The following is a 19,175-nucleotide window of genomic DNA, read 5'->3' as shown; positions in this document are numbered from 1 at the left end:
AATATGCAGCAGGCGAGGCGGCACTTGTGTTCTCCCTCTGGGCGGGCCCCCGCCCCCTCCCCTGTATTTAGCAGGGGGTGCCCGGCGCCCGTTGCGGTCTAAAAAAAAAAAAAAAAAAGTTGCTTATATAATTTCGGGCGGCCGGCGGCGCCCCTCATGCTGCGCCGGCTGAGGCTGAGCGCTTGCCGCTCTAAAGAATCCTGCCTGCGCCTGCTGTGTGCTGTTAATGTAGCGTGGCCGAGCTCTGTTCGATCCGCGGTACAGGAGCTTTTGTTTCCTGTACACGGCCGGACTGACAGGAAGTGCTCACTTAGTGAGCACTTCCTGTCAGTCCGGCCGGGTACAGGAAACAAATGCTCCTGTACCACGGATCGAACAGAGCTCGGCCACGCTACACTAGAGGTGGAGGTGGGAGTAGAATGAGAGTGACAAGGGGGGAGGGGGGAGGAAATAATGAGAGTGACAAGGGGGGGGGAAATAATGAGAGTGACAAGGGGGGGGGGGGAATAATGAGAGTGAAAAGGGGGGGGGGGGAGGGAAATAATGAGAGTGACAAGGGGGGGGGAATAATGAGAGTGACAAGGGAGGGGGGGGGAATAATGAGAGTGACAAGGGAGAGGGGGGGGGGAATAATGAGAGTGACAAGGGAGAGGGGGGGGGAATAATGAGAGTGACAAGGGAGGGGGGGGAAATAATGAGAGTGAAAAGGGGGGAGGGGGAAATAATGAGAGTGAAAAGGGGGGAGGGGGGGAAATAAAGAGAGTGACAAGGTGGGGGAATAATGAGAGTGACAAGGGAGGGGGGGGGAATAATGAGAGTGACAAGGGAGAGGGGGGGGAATAATGAGAGTGACAAGGGAGAGGGGGGAAATAATGAGAGTGAAAAGGGGGGAGGGGGGGAGGGGGGGGGGGGAAATAAGGAGAGTGACAAGGGGGGGGGGAATAATGAGAGTGACAAGGGAGGGGGGGGAATAATGAGAGTGACAAGGGAGAGGGGGGGGAATAATAAGAGTGACAAGGGGGGGGGGAATAATGAGAGTGACAAGGGAGGGGGGGAATAATGAGAGTGACAATGGAGAGGGGGGGGGAATAATGAGAGTGACAAGGGAGAGGGGGGGGAATAATGAGAGTGACAAGGGAGGGGGGGGGAATAATGAGAGTGACAAGGGAGAGGGGGGGGAATAATGAGAGTGAAAAGGGGGGAGGGGGGGAGGGGGGGGAGGGAAATAAGGAGAGTGACAAGGGGGGGGGAATAATGAGAGTGACAAGGGAGGGGGGGGGGAATAATGAGAGTGACAAGGGAGAGGGGGGAAATAATGAGAGTGAAAAGGGGGGAGGGGGGGAGGGGGGGGAGGGAAATAAGGAGAGTGACAAGGGGGGGGGGGATAATGAGAGTGACAAGGGAGGGGGGGGAATAATGAGAGTGACAAGGGAGAGGGGGGGGAATAATAAGAGTGACAAGGGGGGGGGGGGAATAATGAGAGTGACAAGGGAGGGGGGGAATAATGAGAGTGACAAGGGAGAGGGGGGGGAATAATGAGAGTGACAAGGGAGGGGGGGGGGAATAATGAGAGTGACAAGGGAGAGGGGGGGGGAATAATGAGAGTGAAAAGGGGGGAGGGGGGGAGGGGGGGGGGGGAAATAAGGAGAGTGACAAGGGGGGGGGGAATAATGAGAGTGACAAGGGAGGGGGGGGGGAATAATGAGAGTGACAAGGGAGAGGGGGGAAATAATGAGAGTGAAAAGGGGGGAGGGGGGGAGGGAAATAAGGAGAGTGACAAGGGGGGGGGGAATAATGAGAGTGACAAGGGAGGGGGGGGAATAATGAGAGTGACAAGGGAGAGGGGGGGGAATAATAAGAGTGACAAGGGGGGGGGGGAATAATGAGAGTGACAAGGGAGGGGGGGAATAATGAGAGTGACAATGGAGAGGGGGGGAATAATGAGAGTGACAAGGGAGAGGGGGGGGAATAATGAGAGTGACAAGGGAGGGGGGGAATAATGAGAGTGACAATGGAGAGGGGGGGGAATAATGAGAGTGACAAGGGAGAGGGGGGGGAATAATGAGAGTGACAAGGGAGAGGGGGGGAATAATGAGAGTGACAATGGAGAGGGGGGGGAATAATGAGAGTGACAATGGAGAGGGGGGGGAATAATGAGAGTGACAATGGAGAGGGGGGGGAATAATGAGAGTGACAAGGGAGAGGGGGGGGAATAATGAGAGTGACAAGGGAGAGGGGGGGGGGAATAATGAGTGACAAGGGAGATACTACATTGGAAACTAATTTTCTCAGCTGGACACCGGCCGACACTGCGCATGCGCTGGGAGCCTCAACAGCGGTTAGGGTAGGGAAAAAGCACTGGCCCGTACGTAATTTTTCCCTTCCCTAACCGCTGGTGAGGCTCCCGCTGCATGCGCAGTGTCGGCCGGTGTTCAGCTGAACATCCATCCGATCACTGCGCCTGCGCATTGGCCCATAGTTTTTCCCTACCCTAACCGCCGGCGAGGCTCCTGGCGCATGCGCACTCTGCTGTGAAATTTCCCTAACCTGTCGTTGTGCGCCTGCGCGGCGCTGTACACCTCCTCACGTCATGTCCGATGCGACCGGAAGTGACGAGGGTAGGGAAATCTCACGAAGTAGGGAAGTATAACATTACACCGGCCTTTGGGGTGTGCGGGCTGGTAACTACTTGGTTGGATAGTCAGCCAGCCTATGCCATGATGCCAGCAACAAGCAGTGTTTTTGTTTTTTTTTTGGGGGGGGGGGGGAGCGCCACAAGGTTAGCTCGCACAGGGCGCCTGAACACCTAAGGCCGGCCCTGCCCGGTATAGTATAGTATAGTGGAGAGAGAGTGCCTGGCTATCAAGTGGGCACTCGAGTCTCTCCGCTATTATTTATTGGGTAGAAAATTCCGCCTGGTGACCGACCACTCCCCTCTTAAGTGGATGAGCCAGGCCAAGGACAGAAATGCCCGGGTCAACCAATGGTTTCTCTCCCTACAGAACTGTCTAACCAGCGATCTACTGCCCAGAAACAATGCAGCTGTATGAGGACGAGCGGTTGCAATTGCGGTTCCTCGTCCTCATACTGTAGAGGTGATCGCTGCATGTAAATACAGGTCTTGACCTCCATTGAACGAGCAGCCGACTGTCAGGAAGGAATGCTTCATTCCCGACAATCTGCTTCTCCTTGGTGCGTGTTAGGGTACTTTCACACCAGCGTTTAAGTTTTCCGTTATTGAGATCAGTCATAGGATCTCAATACCGGAAAAAAAAGCTTCAGTTTTGTCCCCATTCATTGTCAATGGGGACAAAACTGAAAGAACGGAGTGCACCAAAATGCATTTGGTTCCATTTCGTTGTGTTCCCAGACCAGAACGCAAACCGCAACATGTTGTATTTTGCTTTCCGTCCTGGGATGCAGAGCAAGACGCATCCGGCATGACCCCCCAATGCAAATCAATGGGGACGGATCCGTTTTCTCTGCCACAATAGAAAACGGATCCGTCCCCCATTGACTTTCAATGGAGTTAATGACGGATCCGTCTTGGCTATGTTAAAGATAATACAACCGTATCCGTTCATAACGGATGCAGATGGTTGTATTATCAGTAATGGAAGCGTTTTTGCTGGACCCTGCCAGATCCAGTGTGAAAGTAGCCTTAAAGGGGTAAAGTAATATTCACATATTTTCTTAATTCCCGGAGAACCCCTTTAAGTAAAGTCCGCCATACACCACATGACATAACTGATCGTCCGACAGCTCTCTTGCTTCCGATACCCCCAGACACATGCATCCTCGGATGTATAGGCCGATTTCCTCCAGGAACAAAAAGGATCTCTCCAACAAACATCAGCACAGCTCATGGGCCAATGTTTACGCAACACTTAAAATTCTTTTCAAGATTTTAAAACCTTTAATGGCCTTGGGGGCGCATCATGTTGTTAGACACTACAACCTTTTGGTCGGTCCACCACAAACCATCCCCTTCCTCCAAAAAGAACAATGCTTCCAGTACCTTTACTTCTGGACCATAAAGACTCCAATGTATTAAGTAATAAAGCTGCATTTACAGGAGCCAACGACCTGCGAGCGGTTGTCCCAGACAATCTGCCCGTGCGAGTGCGCAGCCGACCACCAAGCGAAACGCTCGTTCATTAGGCGATCCTGTTGTTCATGCAGGCCCCTCCGATCATGGCTTCTGGGCAGCAGATCATGCGGTCCAAACAGCAGAAACAATTATTCACAATAGCGATCCCTCGTCCTCATACTGTGGAGGAGATCGCACAGTCTCCTTCACTGAACGAGCAGCCGACAATCGGCCTGTGTAAATCTATCTTAATACGAGAGCAACCATATGGACATGTTACTATATGCGAAGAAGAAGAAGAATGCAGGAGATGTGGCCTGCAACCATCTGCCCATCTTGGACTTTATCTACACTAGGATTAGAGAACACGTGACATTCATTGAAACATTGGGTTTCTCTGGGATTTACAAATTGATGAACCATCGTCAGGGAAGGTCATCAATATGAGATCTGCGGGGATCCGACTCCAGACAACTGTTCGAGGAGCTCACCAGCGCTCGAGTGAGGGCCACAGCCTCCTGGCATCTTACCAAGGGCAGCGCTGGACGATGTACACATCACATGGCCTAGAAAAAGGCCTAAGGGCTCGTGGGGGGGGGGGGGGGAAGCCGCCTTTTCGTTTAGCTGATCGCGGGGAATGCGGGAGTCTGACCGAGGCCGATCTGATACTCATGACCATCAATCTGTAAATCCCCAAAAATCCCTGGATCAGAGGTCTCCTGCAGTCAGGACACGCTTGGAGTTGTAGTTTTGCAGCAGGTTGGAGGCCAATGTTCTAGACCCAAACCTTTATTATTCAGCACTAATTATACAACCCATCTTCACATGTAAAAAGGACCCTAAGGCCGAGTTCACACGATCGTGACGGATTAGGTCCGGAGGCGTTCAGTGAAACTCGCACCATTTTGCAAGCAAGTTCAGTCAGTTTTGTCTGCGATTGCGTTCAGTTTTTGTCCCGCGCGGGTGCAATGCGTATTGATGTGTTTTTCACGCGTGTGATAAAAAAAATGAAGGTTTACAAACAACATCTCTTAGCAACCATCAGTGACAAACGCATTGCATCCGCACGCAATGCGTTTTTCACTGAAGCCCCATTCACTTCTATGGGGCCGGGGCTGCGTGAAAAACGCAGAATATAGAACATGCTGCGTCAAAACGCATTGCACCCGCGCGGAGAAAACTGACTGAACTTGCTTGCAAAATGGCGCGAGTTTCCCTGAACGCATCCGGACCTAATCCGTCACGCTGGTGTAAAAGAGGCCTAATGGTTTCCAATGGTCTGTGAATGTGCGAAAGGTCTTCAATTCTTCTTAAGTGAGACTCTCAGAGGCTTTGGATGATCCACCAAAAAAAAAAAAACATACAGGACAACTGCCTCCCACAGGTGTTGGGGTCAGGGCTGGAGCGAGGTCCTGTTGACTCCTGTCTTTGAGAGTGGAAAAAAAAAAAACAAGACCCCCACCCCCTCCTGAGAAGCCCCTGCTACACGGAGGAGCCTACGTGCACACACGCACACAGACAGGCTTCTAGTCCCTCTGGGATTCCCTCAGTTTCCTCCAACAAACCAAATAATTGGCGTTACGTGAAGCTGTCCCGTGCTTTAGGTATCCATGGAAGAGGAGAAATTCAATTTGTGAACTTCAGGGGCAAGTTTCAATGTTAATGCCTACTGATGTGTCCGTACTCAACCGACCGTGTGCTGCCCGCAATGCACAGGCACCGGCCGTGGGGCTGCCGCACGCGGATCGCCACCCCATTCATGATCCGTCCGTTCCGCAAAAAGATAGAGCAAGTTCTATCTTTTTGCGGTGCGGAGGCACAGAACGGAACCCACGGAAGCACTATGTAGTGCTTCCGTAGGGTTTCCGTTCCGTACCGCGTCTCCGGACCCTTTCAACTAAATGCAGCTGGTGCCCCGTGTATTGCGGACCCGCCGTATGCGGGGCCCCAATGGGGCAACGGCCGTGTAAAATGAGCCCTAAACCTGCACACAGGTGATTTTCTGACGACACATTCCCTGGGCTGTATATTACACAGCCCGATTCTGAAAGCGACTGTCGGGAGGGAAGCATTCCTTCTAGACAATCGCCTGCTCGCTAGCAGAACAGACTGCAGCTATTACATGCAGCGATCTCCTCCGCAGCATCGCTCTTCCCCATGCTGTCTAGTTCTTTGCCAGCAGCAGATCGCGATTATACAGCACGATCTGCCGCCTGCAAATCGTTATCTTTCTGCACACTGACAGATCATGATTGCCCAATGAACAAGCATTTGCTCGTTTATCGGCGGCAGTATTACACTGCCGGATGATTTCTCGTTAGCGATCATCTAGCAGATCTGCCAGTGTAATACAGGCTATAGGCCCCTTTACCCAAGTAGATAATCATTAAAAAAAATATTATATATACACACACACACATTTTTTTTTTATTCGGGCAAAAACAATCAGTTAGAGAAAAAGTATTGAATGATCAAAAACATAGCGACCTGAATCGTCATCCACTATAAGCAGGTGTGGATTCCGGCACAGAGGAGCCCACTGTTTGCCTGACAATCTATTCCACAATACTCTGCGCCTCTAAAGGGTTATCGGTGGAGCGTTAATGACTTAAATAATGAATCGTTCACCGCCTGATCAAATCAATTATTTACTCATGTAAAAGGGGCCTTTACACAAAAAATGCCTTAAGCAGAAATTCTGCAAGTTCCTAACCACCCGGCGTACGTGAAGGCATGCAGTTCCCAACCACTGGGCGTCACATACCCCCTTGAGATGTGGTCTACAGAAAACATAGGAGGACTACCTAGAGCAGTGATGGCTAACCTCCGGCCTTCCAGCTGTGGTGAAACTACAACCCCCAGCATGCTCCATTTATTTCTGTGGAGTTCTGAGAACAGCCAAGCAGGTGTGCATCTTGGGAGATGTTTTACCACAGGCCTAGAGGGTCAAAAATAAATTATAATGTAGACAATGCCTACAAGCAGAAAGCAACCAAATCCCTTCTTCCTGAAATGTTCCCAGGAAGAGTGTGAAATAATACTGTACTTCTAGAGCAGGTTTGTGCATTGCGACATTGCCCATGATGCACACAAGACCAGATTTTGGCCAACAATTTTATATGTATGCGAGGGTGCTCTGATTTTATCCTGCAAGGAACCAAAAAGTCCCGTAGACCCCTCCACCACGTTTCATAGACATGCATAGTCCCTGCTCCCCTCCCTAGGGTTCCTCAGACAGCAGATCTCTGGTGCAAGTTAGGCATCCCTCCCCCTTCCCACACCCTATAGACATTGGCCACCAAATCATGGAGACCACATGGAAAATGGACGCTTAAGATGGTGTGCCAAGACATTATCTTGCTTTCTTGGGCCTGCTAAGTTCTGCTGGCCAGGTCTTGAAGATCTCATTAACCTCACATGATCCTCAAACACCGTCCTCCTCTCTTCCATTAGCAAAGGGACATATTCTACTCATTGCAAGGAAGACACACCAGGGTTTTCCCATGCATGGGAGTAACTAATGCAAATCTGTAAGCTTTCTAAAGATTGTAAGGATACTTTAACACCAGCGTTTTTACTGGATCCGGCATTAAGGTGGTAGAGATGCCTTTGGGCATCAGGTTGGACTGCTACCTCTTCACCCCTTACAGCTATGGCCCACCGGTTATCATCACCCTGCAGAATCCAATTCTTGATTTGGACTCCAGGAGAAGACGTTTCCCACTTGCCATAAAGACATATACAATATAATTGTCCGATTCTCTGCAGAAAACATGGATTTGCATTGGTATCTGCTATAAAAACCGGTTTTGTTGTCCTCCGTCACTTCCTCAAATCAAATGTCATGACTCAGACCTACAGACAATTAACCATGAAAGTGTCGGTTGCAAACCGCCTCACGCCCAATCGAGCACAGCGTCCTAGATCAAGGCCCTGCATGCAATCAGAGCCAAGAGGCACATGGCGATTGTCATGCAGATCCCACTGTGTGGCATCCATTTGATGCTATCAGCGGGAGCACATTCATATGCAGCCGAACAGGAGCCGGCCTCTACGAGATGGGAGGAGGACACAAATCTGCTGCAATCCCTTCCTAATCTCAGGAGGAACTCGAAAGAACTCCAAATCCTCCAGACCCGTGTCCTGTGCTGCAGCAATGTTCTCTGCCTCATTGTGCACGGCGGCGGAGGCGGCCAACGTGCCCATTGTTCACATGTACCAAGGCGGCTCACTAATCCACCCTGCTAATCTGCAGTGCATTGCAAAGGGAAGGAAGTGAGAGCTGTGGGTGATTCATACCGACATTGCCAATAATCTAATGCCATGCACGTACATACCACGTAGGTAGAGAACATGGGGCCTCCTCATCTTACCCAGGTTTATAATGAAACCCACCCAATGCGGCGATTCCTCCAGCAGCCCCCTACAATACTGAGTGATCCAGGCCATTCATCAGACACAGAGCCCGGATACTGAGGGGCACACAGGCCTACCAGCTATAATGAGGGCACCGTTAGGCTGTGTATGCAGCTGCCACATCTCCTACCCTATGTATAATACCAGGCAGTATTCTCACTGAGGGGGCACCCCCTGCCACATCTCCTACCCCATGTATAATGCCAGGCAGTATTCTCACTGAGGGGGCACCCCCTGCCACATCTCCTACCCTATGTATAATACCAGGCAGTATTCTCACTGAGGGGGCACCCCCTGCCACATCTCCTACCCTATGTATAATACCAGGCAGTATTCTCACTGAGGGGGCACCCCCTGCCACATCTCCCACCCTATGTATAATGCCAGGCAGTATTCTCACTGAGGGGGCACCCCCTGTCACATCTCCTACCCCATGTATAATGCCAGGCAGTATTCTCACTGAGGGGGCACCCCCTGCCACATCTCCTACCCTATGTATTAATGCCAGGCAGTATCCTCACTGAGGGGGCACCTCCTGCCACATCTCCTACCCTATGTATAATGCCAGGCAGTATTCTCACTGAGGGGGCACCCCCTGCCACATCTCCTACCCTATGTATAATACCAGGCAGTATTCTCACTGAGGGGGCACCTCCTGCCACATCTCCTACCCTATGTATAATGCCAGGCAGTATCCTCACTGAGGGGGCACCTCCTGCCACATCTCCTATCCTATGTATAATGCCAGGCAGTATTCTCACTGAGGGGGCACCCCCTGCCACATCTCCTACCCTATGTATAATACCAGGCAGTATTCTCACTGAGGGGGCACCTCCTGCCACATCTCCTACCCTATGTATAATGCCAGGCAGTATCCTCACTGAGGGGGCACCTCCTGCCACATCTCCTACCCTATGTATAATACCAGGCAGTATTCTCACTGAGGGGGCACCTCCTGCCACATCTCCTACCCTATGTATAATGCCAGGCAGTATCCTCACTGAGGGGGCACCTCCTGCCACATCTCCTACCCTATGTATAATGCCAGGCAGTATTCTCACTGAGGGGGCACCCCCTGCCACATCTCCTACCCTATGTATAATACCAGGCAGTATTCTCACTGAGGGGGCACCTCCTGCCACATCTCCTACCCTATGTATAATGCCAGGCAGTATCCTCACTGAGGGGGCACCTCCTGCCACATCTCCTACCCTATGTATAATGCCAGGCAGTATCCTCACTGAGGGGGCACCTCCTGCCACATCTCCTATCCTATGTATAATGCCAGGCAGTATCCTCACTGAGGGGGCACCTCCTGCCATATCTCCTACCCTATGTATAATGCCAGGCAGTATCCTCACTGAGGGGGCACCTCCTGCCACATCTCCTATCCTATGTATAATGCCAGGCAGTATTCTCACTGAGGGGGCACCCCCTGCCACATCTCCTACCCTATGTATAATACCAGGCAGTATCCTCACTGAGGGGGCACCCCCTGCCACATCTCCTACCCTATGTATAATACCAGGCAGTATCCTCACTGAGGGGGCACCCCCTGCCACATCTCCTACCCTATGTATAATACCAGGCAGTATTCTCACTGAGGGGGCACCCCCTGCCACATCTCCTACCCTATGTATAATACCAGGCAGTATTCTCACTGAGGGGGCACCCCCTGCCACATCTCCTACCCTATGTATAATACCAGGCAGTATTCTCACTGAGGGGGCACCTCCTGCCACATCTCCTACCCTATGTATAATACCAGGCAGTATTCTCACTGAGGGGGCACCCCCTGCCACATCTCCTACCCTATGTATAATACCAGGCAGTATTCTCACTGAGGGGGCACCCCCTGCCACATCTCCTACCCTATGTATAATGCCAGGCAGTATTCTCACTGAGGGGGCACCCCCTGCCACACATTAGAATGCAATCTATCTACATATCAATATTTACACTCTATAATGGATAAATTGATACAATGTAACAATAATATGAAACATTTGATACAAAGTAACAGCATCTGGATGGCAGCGATGCTTATAGATATGGTAGAGCTATCACCATACAATTCCTGCCTGGATCAGACTGATATTTGCTGCCATGCAGTGCCCTATGGCATATGGAGGGCACCGAGACAGAGAGCAATGACTGACCAGATGCAGATCTCACCTCCTGCGCATCCAGCCAGGAAATCCAACGCCATTCCTCCCAGGACGGATGCCAATGATACCAGGTGTCCTCCTCAGTGTGCTCCACAGTGCCAGCTCCAGATGCCCTCAGTGCCACAGGGGGCGGAAAGGACAAGGATCCTCTGCCCCTGTGGGGGTCGTAGTGAGGACAGAGCTCCTATGGGGGTAGTAGTGAGACAGAGCTCCTATGGGGGTCGTAGTGAGGACAGAGCTCCTATGGGGGGGTGAGGGCAGGACAGGGGGTAGCCGGGAGTCTGAGGTGCCAGCAGCGGGAGGATCAGGTGCCGGGCTGCACTGCTGACCCTATGGTAATAATGTTAATGACGCCGCCGCCGCCGCCACCTCCCAGATTGTCGCACGGCTCTGCGCCAGCCTCACTCCAGCTCTATCTGTGGCGCCGCCCAACAAGGTGCAAATGTCCTTATTTAGGAGCCGCGTCCTGTCCAATCAGCGCCGGAGGAAGAGACAACACCCACAGCCGCGGCTGCTTGTCACGCCCATCTGTGGAGGAGGAGGGGAAGGGGCGGAGCTCGCAGCATCCTCTACATGTTGACGAGAAGGAGATTGTGCCGGGGGTGAGAGAAGTCTGAACGGCGTCCTGCTGAGCTCTGCTACATGGCAGCCAGGGAAGGGTTAAAGGGGTCCTCTCTTTCTTCAGCAATTGGCATTTATCGTGTAGAGGAAGTTAATACAAACCACCTACTAATGTATTGTGATTCTCCATATTGCTTCCTAATCCTTTGCTTTCTGGATTAATTTTTTTATCGCATTATACACTGCTCGTTTCCATGGTTACAGACCACCCTGCAATCCATCAGTGGTGGTCATGCACAGTATCATCCACAGATCCCCCATAATAGTGCCATCCACAGATCCCCCGAAACAGTGTCATCCACAGATCCACCATAACAGCGTGTCATCCACAGATCCACCATAACAGTGCCTCATCCACAGATCCCCCTTAACAGTGCCATCCACAGATCCACCATAACAGTGTCATCCACAGATCCCCCTTAACAGTGCCATCCACAGATCCCCTCAATAACAGTGCCATCCACAGATCCCTCGAAACAGTGTCCTCCACAGATCCCCCATAATAGTGCCTCATCAACAGATCCCCCATAACAGTGTCAACCACAGATCCCTCATAACAGTGTCATCCACAGATCCACCATAACAGTGTCATCCACAGATCCCCCATAATAGTGTCCTTCACAGATCCCCCATAACAGTGCCTCATCCACAGATCCCCATAACAGTGTCATCCACAGATCCCCCATAACAGTGTGTCATCCACAGATCCCCCATAACAGTGTCATCCACAGATCCCCCATAACAGTGCCTCATCCACAGATCCCCCATAACAGTGTCATCCACAGATCCCCCATAACAGTGTGTCATCCACAGATCCCCCATAACAGTGTGTCATCCACAGATCCCCCATAACAGTGTCATCCACAGATCCCCCATAACAGTGCCTCATCCACAGTGTCATCCACAGATCCCCCATAACAGTGCCTTATCCACAGATCCCCCTCCATAACAGTGCCATCCACAGATCCCCCATAACAGTGTCATCCACAGATCCCCCATAACAGTGTCATCCACAGATCCCCCATAACATGTGTCATCCACAGATCCCCCCATAACAGTGCCATCCACAGATCCCCCATAACAGTGCCATCCACAGATCCCCTCCATAACAGTGTCATCCACAGATCCCCTCCATAACAGTGTCATCCACAGATCCCCCATAACAGTGTCATCCACAGATCCCCCATAACAGTGTCATCCACAGATCCCCCATAACAGTATGTCATCCACAGATCCCCTCCATAACAGTGTGTCATCCACAGATCCCCCATAACAGTGCCATCCACAGATCCCCTCCATAACAGTGTCATCCACAGATCCCCCATAACAGTGTCATCCACAGATACCCCATAAGTGTCATCCACAGATCCCCTTCATAACAGTGCCATCCACAGATCCCCCATAACAGTGCCATCCACAGATCCCCCATAACAGTGTCATCCACAGAACCTCCATAACAGTGTCCTCCACAGATCCCCCATAACAGTGTCATCCACAGATCCCCCATAACAGTATGTCATCCACAGATCCCCTCCATAACAGTGTCATCCACAGATCCCCCATAACAGTGTGTCATCCACAGATCCCCCATAACAGTGTCATCCACAGAACCTCCATAACAGTGTCCTCCACAGATCCCCCATAACAGTGTCATCCACAGATCCCCCATAACAGTGTGTCATCCACAGATCCCCCATAACAGTGTGTCATCCACAGATCCCCTCCATAACAGTGTCATCCACAGATCCCCTCCATAACAGTGTCCTCCACAGATCCCCCATAACAGTGTCATCCACAGATACCCCATAAGTGTCATCCACAGATCCCCTTCATAACAGTGCCATCCACAGATCCCCCATAACAGTGCCATCCACAGATCCCCCATAACAGTGTCATCCACAGATCCCCCATAACAACTGTCTATTAATAAATGTGACATAAAGCCGGCATGATTGGATTTTCCTTGCAGGCGATTATTTGGGTTGGAGATTACAGTGATATGACGTGACTGGACAGTCGGTCAATGGGAATAGATTAGAGGAGTTAGGGGAGGGCTCTGCAGTGATAGTTAATGTACTGTAGGTTCAAGCCGAGGGGAGGGAGGGGGGCGTGTAACGCCAGCACCTATAGACGTGAAACTCAAGGGGGTGGAGGGGAAGGAACCAGAAAGTGGACGGAAAGCGGCTTAGAGAGCCCACTGACAGAAGAGGATTACTAGGTAAGAAGAAGGGCGAAGGTTGTCTGGGATATAGCAGAGCTGGATTTATCATCTGTGTGCATTGTGAGGAGGGAGCAGGTTCATGTGCAGCAGTCCTATGTAAAAACCACAGATAATACATCTTACCACCCTGGGTCATACCAAATGACAAACTCAGCACTGCTAAATTCCTTTAATACACATTGGGGGTCATTTATTTAGACTCCCAGTGCTAGTGCCTAATTTCGGGGAGGTTTGACAAACAGGTGTCAAGGAAAATGGGTTTCTGGTTCTCTGGAATGAAGCATCCCTTATGGTCAGAAGAGGGGCGCACCACCACTGCGGCCAGGTGAGGGCAAGAGGGGGGCAGCGGAAGGGCCACGGGCAATGAGCGCTTTCATTGTGGCAAAGGGGTTAGGTTAAGAAATTGGCATTGGCGGGGGGTGGGGGGGGGGCGCCGCCGTTTCGCCTCAGGCAGCAGAAAGGCTAGGTGCTCCCCCGCGTCAGAACATCGAGCACAATTCTGCTAACATCCGAAAGTCTAGAATGTGTGATAATCCGGCAGCTATCAGGTCCCATAGATGGCAGTTTAGGGGTTGTTCAGCTACACGGTGACACGTGTCGCACAATATGTGCCACTTGCATTCGCGCGACTATTTTAGATCAGGCGAGCCGCACATCGCACAAGACTACCATTGAAGCCAGTGGTAGAAAAGTCGTGCAAGGCGTCAAACAAAATCCAACGCGTCTGGACTTTTTCTGACTGTTGCGTGTCACGTTGCGACACCATTGACAATCATTCCAGGAAAGGTCGCGCCTCGAGTGTAGCCGAACCCCCAAGTAATTCTTCTGTGTTCCTGGCTGGAGAGCGGCACGCCATAGACATGCATGGCACAGCATGATCTGAATTTTCACTAATTGGGGGGGGGGGGGGTCTATTAGTTCGTAATGCCCCTCACATGATGTGTGACAAGGAGTTGTCTTTCATGGACAGATACAATGTTAATATTCTTTATGGGGCCGAGATAAGCGGCGCCTGCAATCAGGGGTGCACCTAGCCTTTCTGCTGCCTCTGGGGGGGGGCGCTGATTCATTGACCCCCTCGTGAAATAGGCATCTCAGAGCTGCATTCAAAACTGCAGAGCTGAAATCGCCCTTCATCTCCTGCTTGTTCAGTAGCTGCACATTGCTTGCTGTGTGATTTGCATGCTAGGAAGGCACCGTACAGTCACCCGACTGCATCACTAAAATATAGGAGCTTAACTAAGCTGCTAGGGGTGTGCATAAGGAGCAGCTTGCTGACTGTTCCCAATAGCAATCAGCAGTGTAGCAGCTTTGTAGGCCAGCAGCCTGAAGAATTAGAGGATGGGGGACGTAGGAGGCGGTGGTCTATAGGCGACAAGGCTAAATACACACACATATAAATTTGCAGAAACCCACAGGTGCAATTGGAATGTCTGCGGTGATTCTCCACCAGGGGGCAGCACAGGTCATAGGCGCAGTGATCATGGAAGTAGATCTGTCATAGACAAATACTAATAAGGGAAAAGTGGCTGCGGGGCCGGTGCCAGGAGATAAGATACTTGGCTCCTGATCTTGTCAATGTGGGCCATCAGTTTAGATTTGCAGATTGTGTTGGGAAATGTTAGCTCTGTCAGCTCCCAGCTGTATGTCACAGGTAGGCTGCGCGGTCTATATATCTGCTGTATCAGGACACCGCTATGGGACTGCTTTGTCTAATGGAGTCTGAAGTAGTCTAAAAACCACCTACTGTCTTGTTTTGGGTTCAGGATGCTGCACTATCTTCCCTCCATGCTTTATACTGCAGCTCTTCTTGTTCAGATTTCCTGCTGGGTAGAGAGGCTTAACATAAGGCTCCCGGGCCCCAATACAAAATCTGTTACCGAGCCTCCAACTTTGGGTGTGTCTTCTGCATGACCGTTGGGGTCCTGTTGTTGTAGGGGCCCGTCACTACGTCATAGACATGGCCCAGCAGCGTCACCTCCGATGGGCTTTTCTGAAGGAAAACAGGTTATTAGGAAATGATATAATTGAACTTCTGATGCAACAGAGACAAAGAAGAGGAACAAGCAAAGTAAATACGGCACAAGCTAAGAACAGGATGTAGAGCTCATCAGCTGAGTGATCCATGGAGCTGGACTTGTACACCAGATACAGTGCTAATAATTAAAGGGATGACAGACACTGGCTTCATGTTGCAAACTAGACGATACTGTGATACATTGTAACTACAACCCCTATTCTAGTTGTCATTTTCCCCCTCTACCTTAAATATGGTGCCATCCATATGTTATAGGGGTGTTCCAGTGTAAACATATATCTCCTATCCACTGGGGAGCTGGCAGATGCCAGGTCATAGGGGTCTGACTGATGGGATTCCTAGAATGGAGATGCCGCCCCCCCCCCCCCCTTCCCCACCATCTATACCGCCGTAGTGAGGAGAAGTTTCCATGTAACACTGGACGAGCATGTGCAGAGCCACTGCATTCAAGGTCTATGAGCCTGAGAAAGCCAAGCATTCAGAATCCTGCCTGCAGAGGTCACTGGAGAGGGCGGCAGGGGACAGCAGTACCCCATTTTACTGATCGTTGCAGGTCCCTGAGGTCAGTCCCATACAATCTCATGATTAAGCTGTAATACCCCTTTAAAAGCTATAGACACCTTTGGGGCAATTTATTTATGAAATGGCTTAAATAAGTGTTTATGAGGTCAGGAGATCAGTGATAAGAGCTACACATGAGCCATCCAATGACGGGATTCAAAGAAAACAGACTGTGGCATCTTGCAAACAGACTGATTTTTAACCCCTGTAACTCAGAAATGGCTGAACATTTTTAATAAAGACCAATTGAAAAAATAACTTTTAGCCCAAAAATGAGTAAAATAGAATTATAAAAAATTCCCTAGGTGTACATAACCTTTAAGTAGAGTATCCTGAAGGGTATGGTGCTTTGTGTTGTCTAGAAACTCCTGTAATTTTTCTGTGGATGGCCACGATTTCAGAGGACATTTTATCAACTATACAACAGACTGACTCTCTATTTGTCCTAGGCACGTTTTAAAGGGAATGCTTATACCATTTTTTTATTCATTAAAAACTTAGATACTAAGTAAGATTCCTTATTTGATATGTTTTAATTTTCCGATTTTATATTTTTTTAATTCTATTTTCTGTACATGATGTACATATGTGGGCAGCCATCTTACCTGAGCTGCTGTTAACAGCATTCAGATATGTGCTTTACAGCAGCTATATGGACCATAGGAACCTATAGACTGGAAACAACTCTTTGACTTCTATTAGAGAGTGTACTGGGCATGCTCTGTGACCTGTACAGAGGTCATTGTGCAGGAAGGGGGACAGGTAAACTGTGACATCACCTATTGTGAATAGTGGATCTTATGTTATCTATATATATATACTGTATATACTCTGACGAGCAAAAGAGTAACAATGCAGTTACATGAGAAGAATCTGCAGAACTAATCATATGCTAAATAGTTGCAAGTCCAATTTATGTATGAGATAGCCAAGATGATTGTCTATAAAATGATGGGAGTCTCACATTCGAAACTGTAGTGGATGGTGAGAGATGGAGCCTGAAAGTCAAAAGTTCTAAACATTGTTACCCTTTTTGCTCGTCAGTGTATATAATTGTAGGTGTTACTTGTCATTGTAATCCTGCTTGTGATGATAATGAGATGGCTACTGAGAAGTGAGCGCTACCAAACACAAAGTGTCAGATTATTATGAGGCTCAATGGTCGTAGTAAAACTGCAGGATTTCAAGATTTTTTTTAATACAGATAGTGACATGGGGGAAAAAACTAAGACTAATATGATAATGAGATGCTGGAAGATAACTTTTCTTTATAAAGGAGGATTGGAGCGAGCCCCCCCCCCCCCCCCCCCCCCCCACAATAGGACACTGCTCATCTAATGTTCTACAGATATGTACAATTTGTGTGTGATTAACCTGAACCTGTGGTTGGCGGATGTGGAGGTTGTTCTAAGCTGCTGAAAGGTCAGTGGGTCAACGGCCAGAACAGACATTGATTACTAAACATAAAACTACTGGGAAATCTGACTGACACGTCACAGTGTAGGTGGGAATACTGAGAAATCTTCACCATGTCTGATAGGAACAATCCCCTCCCTGATGTGTTCCATATTTTTTACATATTGGGAGTATTATAGTAGTTATATTCTTGTACATAGGAGCAGTATTATAGTAGTTATATTCTTATACATAGGAGCAGTATTATAGTAGTTATATTCTTGTACATAGGAGCAGTATTATAGTAGTTATATTCTTGTACATATGAAGCAGTATTATAGTAGTTATATTCTTGTACATAGGAGGCAGTATTATAGTAGTTATATTCTTGTACATAGGAGGCAGTATTATAGTAGTTATATTCTTGTACATAGGAGCAGTATTATAGTAGTTATATTCCTGTACATAGGAGCAGTATTATAGTAGTTATATTCTTGTACATAGGAGCAGTATTATAGTAGTTATATTCTTGTACATAGGAGCAGTATTATAGTAGTTATATTCTTGTACATAGGAGCAGTATTATAGTAGTTATATTCTTGTACATAGGAGCAGTATTATAGTAGTTATATTCTTGTACATAGGAGCAGTATTATAGTAGTTATATTCTTGTACATAGGAGCAGTATTATAGTAGTTATATTCTTGTACATATGAAGCAGTATTATAGTAGTTATATTCTTGTACATAGGAGGCAGTATTATAGTAGTTATATTCTTGTACATAGGAGGCAGTATTATAGTAGTTATATTCTTGTACATAGGAGGCAGTATTATAGTAGTTATATTCTTGTACATAGGAGCAGTATTATAATAGTTATATTCTTGTACATAGGAGGCAGTATTATAGTAGTTATATTCTTGTACATAGGAGCAGTATTATAGTAGTTATATTCCTGTACATAGGAGCAGTATTATAGTAGTTATATTCTTGTACATAGGAGCAGTATTATAGTAGTTATATTCTTGTACATAGGAGCAGTATTATAGTAGTTATATTCTTGTACATAGGAGCAGTATTATAGTAGTTATATTCTTGTACATAGGAGCAGTATTATAGTAGTTATATTCTTGTACATAGGAGCAGTATTATAGTAGTTATATTCTTGTACATAGGAGCAGTATTATAGTAGTTATATTCTTGTACATAGGAGCAGTATTATAGTAGTTATATTCCTGTACATAGGAGCAGTATTATAGTAGTTATATTCTTGTACATAGGAGGCAGTATTATAGTAGTTATATTCTTGTACATAGGAGCAGTATTATAGTAGTTATATTCTTGTACATAGGAGCAGTATTATAGTACTTATATTCTTGTACATAGGAGCAGTATTATAGTAGTTATATTCTTGTACATAGGAGCAGTATTATAGTAGTTATATTCTTGTACATAGGAGCAGTACTATAGTAGTTATATTCTTGTACACAGGAGGCAGTATTATAGTAGTTATATTCTTGCACATAGGAGGCAGTATTATAGTAGTTATATTCCTGTACATAGGAGCAGTATTATAGTAGTTATATTCTTGTACAAAGGAGGCAGTATTATAGTAGTTATATTCTTGTACATAGGAGCAGTATTATAGTAGTTATATTCCTGTACA

The 19,175-nt window shown here is 48.3% G+C and overlaps 1 protein-coding gene across 3 annotated transcripts in view; it reads right to left on the bottom strand.

Annotated features, from left to right (window-relative positions):
* SLC25A29 (solute carrier family 25 member 29) overlaps nucleotides 1-11,114 on the bottom strand; it is a 30,527-nt gene extending 19,413 nt beyond the window's left edge. For all 3 annotated transcript variants that reach the window (XM_040412660.1, XM_040412659.1, XM_040412658.1), the window contains exon 1: nucleotides 10,682-11,114. Coding sequence is in view for 1 of the 3 variants with exons in the window: in XM_040412658.1 (XP_040268592.1) it covers nucleotides 10,682-10,715 (34 nt within the window). In the remaining 2 variants the exon portion in view is untranslated. The remainder of the gene's footprint in view (nucleotides 1-10,681) is intronic.
* Nucleotides 11,115-19,175: the final 8,061 nt, after the last annotated feature.

The sequence above is a fragment of the Bufo bufo genome, chromosome 11 (genome assembly GCF_905171765.1).
Source record: "Bufo bufo chromosome 11, aBufBuf1.1, whole genome shotgun sequence".
Taxonomy (NCBI): Eukaryota; Metazoa; Chordata; class Amphibia; order Anura; family Bufonidae; genus Bufo; species Bufo bufo.
This window is presented reverse-complemented; position numbering and strand designations above follow the sequence as displayed.